At 48.0% G+C, this 4,573-nt stretch overlaps 1 protein-coding gene across 4 annotated transcripts in view; it reads right to left on the bottom strand.

Annotated features, from left to right (window-relative positions):
- The window catches only part of Pklr (pyruvate kinase L/R), a 10,566-nt gene extending 6,534 nt beyond the window's left edge, over positions 1-4,032 (bottom strand). The window contains exons 1-2 of one of the 4 annotated variants that reach the window (XM_029475304.1): positions 3,894-4,032; positions 2,795-2,977 (exon numbers count right to left, since the gene is read on the bottom strand). In XM_029475304.1, the coding sequence (XP_029331164.1) occupies positions 2,795-2,977; positions 3,894-3,993 (283 nt within the window). In that variant the 5' untranslated portion in view covers positions 3,994-4,032. The other 3 variants (XM_021157384.2, XM_021157383.2, XM_029475305.1) reach the window with 3 other exon arrangements.
- Between the last annotated feature and the right edge of the window lie 541 nt (positions 4,033-4,573).

Raw genomic sequence — 4,573 nt, 5'->3', positions numbered from 1 at the left:
ATATGTGTGTGTGTGAGTGGTGTGTGTGTATGGTGTATGTGTGATATATGTGTGTGATATGTGAGTGGTGTGTGTGTATGGTATATGTGTGTGTGGTGTGTGTGTATGGTGTATGTGTGATATATGTATGTGATGTGTGAGTGGTATGTGTGCTGTATATGTGTGGTATATATGTGTATAGTGTGTGTGCAGGATATGTGTATGTGTGGCACATGTTTGTAATCTGTGAGTGATATGTGTGGTGTATGTATATGGTGTATGTGTGTGCATGTGTGGTATATGTGTGTATGTGTGTATTTGGTGTGTTGTGGTGTGTGTCTGTTTGGTCCTCAGCTCTCATTATTTCTACCTTTACTCCTCCATGATCCCGACTGTCCTTATACTTGCAAGGCCATCTGTGTGCAGATGACACCTTTCCTTCTTCTTATTTATTTTTGAGACAGGGTCTCTGTTTAGCCCATGTTGACCTCAAATTTACAACAATCTTCAGATCTCAGATGACAGTGGCTGGGGTGGAAAGAAGTGGATCATTCTAAATGCTTTGTTTGAAGGTGGAGCCATGGGAATTTCCTGATGCGTTGATAGACTGCATGTGAGTCACACGTTCAACATCCAAGGAGAACAAAGGTCAGGAGAGTGGTGGAGGTATAAAATAGGAATCAATAGCTGGGCGGTGGTGTCACACACCTTTAATCCCAGTACTCGGGAGACTGAGGCATGCAAATCTCTGAGTGCAAGGCCAGCCTAGTCTACAGAGTGAGTTCCGGGACAGCCAAGGCTACATGGAGAAATCCTGTCTTAAATAAGTGAATGAATGAGTGAATGAATGAATAGGAATCAGGCTCGTGCCTGTAATTTCCACACTAGAGAAACTGAGCCCTGCCCTCGCCCTCATTCAGCCCCTCACGCTCATCTGCCACCTCAGCAATGGGGAACTGAGGCAGAAGAGTCTAACCTGGGATACAGGACAAGAGACCCTCCATCAACAAGCTGAAAAGCCAAAAAGAAAAGAAAAGCCAGAGCAAGCAGGTATAGTGGGACAAGGCTGTAACCTCGTCAGGGAGGCTGAGGCAGGTTGACTGTAAGGTCACAGGTAGAGAGGGAGTCAAGGCCAGCCAGGGCGATCCAGTGAGATTGTATCAAAATAAGTAATACAAAGAAAGGGGCAGGTGAGATGGCTCAGTGGGTAAGAGCACCCGACTGCTCTTCCGGAGGTCCGAGTTCAAATCCCAGCAACCACATGGTGGCTCACAACCACCCGTAATGAGATCTGATGCCCTCTTCTGGTGCCTGAAGACAGCTAAGTGTACTTATTTATAATAAATAAATAAATAAATAAATAAATAAATAAATAAATAAATAAGTAAATAAATAAATATCTTAGGAAAGAAAGGAAGAAAGAAGGAAATACAAAGAAAGCTACAGATGTGGACCTCTCAGGACCTTGAATCCAACCTCAGCCCCACCCCTCCTAGTCTTCTCCGCCCCCAGTCTCTTCAGCTCCTCCAGGCTTCCTTTGGATCTGGGCGTTGTCTTCCCTTTGCCTGGACTTCTCTTCCTCCAGGTATCCACAGAGCCCTTCTTGCTCCCCCTTTCTTGCTGTCTTTTTTGTTTTCTCCTCTTCCTCCTTCTCTTCCACCTCCATTTATTTGTTTGTTTGTTTATTTTATTTAATTTTATTTTCAGAGTGTCATGTAGCCTAGACTGACCTCAGACTTGATAATAGCTGAAGATGACCCTGAACCTCTGGCTCTCCTGCCTGCACTGCCCAATGCTGGGACTACAGGCGTGTTCCAGACCAGACCAGCTTTTTATGATGGCTGAAGCTTCATTCGGGGAAGGGAAACCCTCTACCAACTGGCTAGTTCCCCAGTTGCATTTTTGTGATTTGGTTGTCATTGTTTTTGAGACAGGATTTTACGTTGTAACCCCAGCCGGCCTCACTTTCTTAGTGATCCTCCTTCCTAGGCATTCAGAGTGTTACAGGGGTGGGGGTGGGGGTGCAGCATCGTCATTCCCATCCTTTCCCCTAGCTGCCCTGGTCCCCGGTTAGGACCACAGTCTTCCTCTAGCTCTCATCCTTCATATTCCTGACTACCTTTTCTTTACTCATGACTTTCTAACATACTGAAGTAGCTTTTTATTTATTTATTTATTTATTTATTTATTTATTTATTTATTGGTTTTTCGAGACAGGGTTTCTCTGTATAGCCCTAGCTGTCCTGGAACTCACTTTGTAGACCAGGCTGGCCTGGAACTCAGAAATCTTCCTGCCTCTGCCTCCCAAGTGCTGGGATTAAAGGTGTTCGCCACCGCTACTTGGCTCAACAAGCATTTGTTAAACTGGGTGTGGTATCACATACTTATGATCTCATTAGGCTAATACAATATAATATGGGCTACATAATAAGCTTGAAACTATTCAAGGCTACCCGAGACCCTGTCTTAAAGACCCAGCCTCAAGTGGAGCAAGGTGGCGCATGCCTTTAACCCGACCCAGCTCTCAAGAGGCAAAGGTAGGTGGATTTCTGAGTTTGAGACCTGCCTGCCCAACAGCCAGAGCTACAACATAAAAAGACTCTGTCTAAAAAAAAAAAAAAAAAAAAAAAAAGAAAAGAAGAAGAAGAAGAAACAAATACAACAACAACAACAAAAACCACCCGCAACACCACCACCACCTGCAAATCTCACAAATATTTGTTGAATGAATGACCATGGCAAAGATAGCACAGTAAGGAGACACCAGAACCATGCGGGCAGCCCGGTGTGGCGGCCCAGGGCTGGGTGGTCTTACCGATGGTGGCAATGATGCTGGTGCTCCGAGCGGCCACAGGCTCTGAGTCGATATCCAGAAGGCAGAGGTGTTCCAGGAAGGTGTCCGCCATAGCTGCGGGCAGTTGCTGCTGCTGGAAGAAGGCAGTGCCCAGCTCCTGGGTCAGCTGGGCCACACTGGCACGTCGCAGGTATCCTGCTGGCCCTGCGGTAGATGGGGACTCAGGATCCTGCACAGACAATCGCCTATCCCCCATGTGCTTCCTGCCAGTTCACCCTGTGTCTATTCAGCCCTCCGGTCTGTGTGAGGAGGCCTTCCTTCAATCTGAGTGTCACACATTACTATGTTTAGTCTCCAGGGTTCTGTGGAGCAGGCTGTTAGGCGTGCTCTATCCCAACTTTACAAGGAAGGAAAAAGACGGAGAGAGAAAATGCACTGTCTAAGAAAAGGGCATCTTCCAAGGAAGATGATTCAAATCTAGGTCTAGCTCAAAGCTGAGTCCTAACTATCCCAGCTACCAAGACCCTCCCCCACCCCGCCCCCTGCAGACCACTCAGCCTCAACACCCCCAGAAGCCTCCCTCGAGCCGGCATCTCATTCTCTAGGGAACCTCTCTGTTACTTTTCCTTGTTTACTTCCTTCCAGTTCCAGGCAACTCTCTGGCTTCCCCACTCCCCTCCCCCTCCAAGTTCCCTCCATCTATACAGTGCGGCTCCATCCCCTGTCTGCCCCCTTAGGGGGAAACCCCGTAGCTTGACCCAGCACCTTCCATACTGTTGCGTACCTGCTGTGTCTGTGGGTCTGCTTTATACTCTGCCTTTGACAGTGGGATGGGGCCTGGCACAGACGAGATCAGTCCTGGTTAAAGTATAACCAGCTAGCATCTCTCTTGCCAATGGAAGCCTTGTACACTGAGGGCCAGAGTCCAGGAACCACGGGAGTGCCCCGTGGCGTCCATGCTGCTGGATCCCCTTTGGCCTGTCTGCAGAGCCTGGATCAAAGGCTCAAATCAAATTTAACAGAGGCTGTAGTGGGCATCCTTCCCGCAAGGCCTCCACCCCCAACACTGATTCTACCCTAATTCTCCTCTCTGTTCAGTGGCTTCCCTTCCTCTTCTTACCTCCTGGAGCCCCACTTAAAGCAGACTTTGCTAAGTCTTTTTGGGACCTAAAGATCCAGGGCCAGAGCTGCTGGGGTAGCGCGTTCTCTTGGACAGACATGCTTCCAAAGTGTGGGACTGGGGCTGGCTGCAAGAACCACAGACTGGGAGGAGAGTGTACCGTAACTGCTGGTCTTATCTGCAGGAGCCAGAGAATAGAAAAGAGGCACACCCAGTCGGCAGCCCCATCCCCACACAGAGTCCCTTCTTGAGGGCTGTCGGTTGTCAGTCCCCACATCTTCCCTTCCCCTAGGTCGTCCGTTTTTCCTGATCACTTTTTAGTCCATTCATACTGTGGGCCCATCAGCTTCAATAGAGACTAGTTCATCGCCTGTGATACAATCCCTTTCTCTTTGTATTTTAGTGACAAGAATCTTAGGTATATTCTCAGAGCAAGAGCTTGAAGGTGGGGACTAGATTGTGGGAAAAAGGGAGGAACTTTTTCTTTTCTTTTCTTTTCTCTTCTCTTCTCTTCTCTTCTCTTCTCTTCTCTTCTCTTCTCTTCTCTTCTCTTCTCTTCTTTTCTAGATAGGGTTTCTCTGTGTAGCCCTGGCTGTCCTGGAACTCACTCTGTAGACCAGGCTGGCCTCTGCCTCCCAAGTGCTGGGATTAAAGGCATGCACAGGGGTACCCTTTGACAG

This window comes from Mus caroli, chromosome 3, assembly GCF_900094665.2.
Source record: "Mus caroli chromosome 3, CAROLI_EIJ_v1.1, whole genome shotgun sequence".
Lineage (NCBI taxonomy): Eukaryota > Metazoa > Chordata > Mammalia > Rodentia > Muridae > Mus > Mus caroli.
This window is presented reverse-complemented; position numbering and strand designations above follow the sequence as displayed.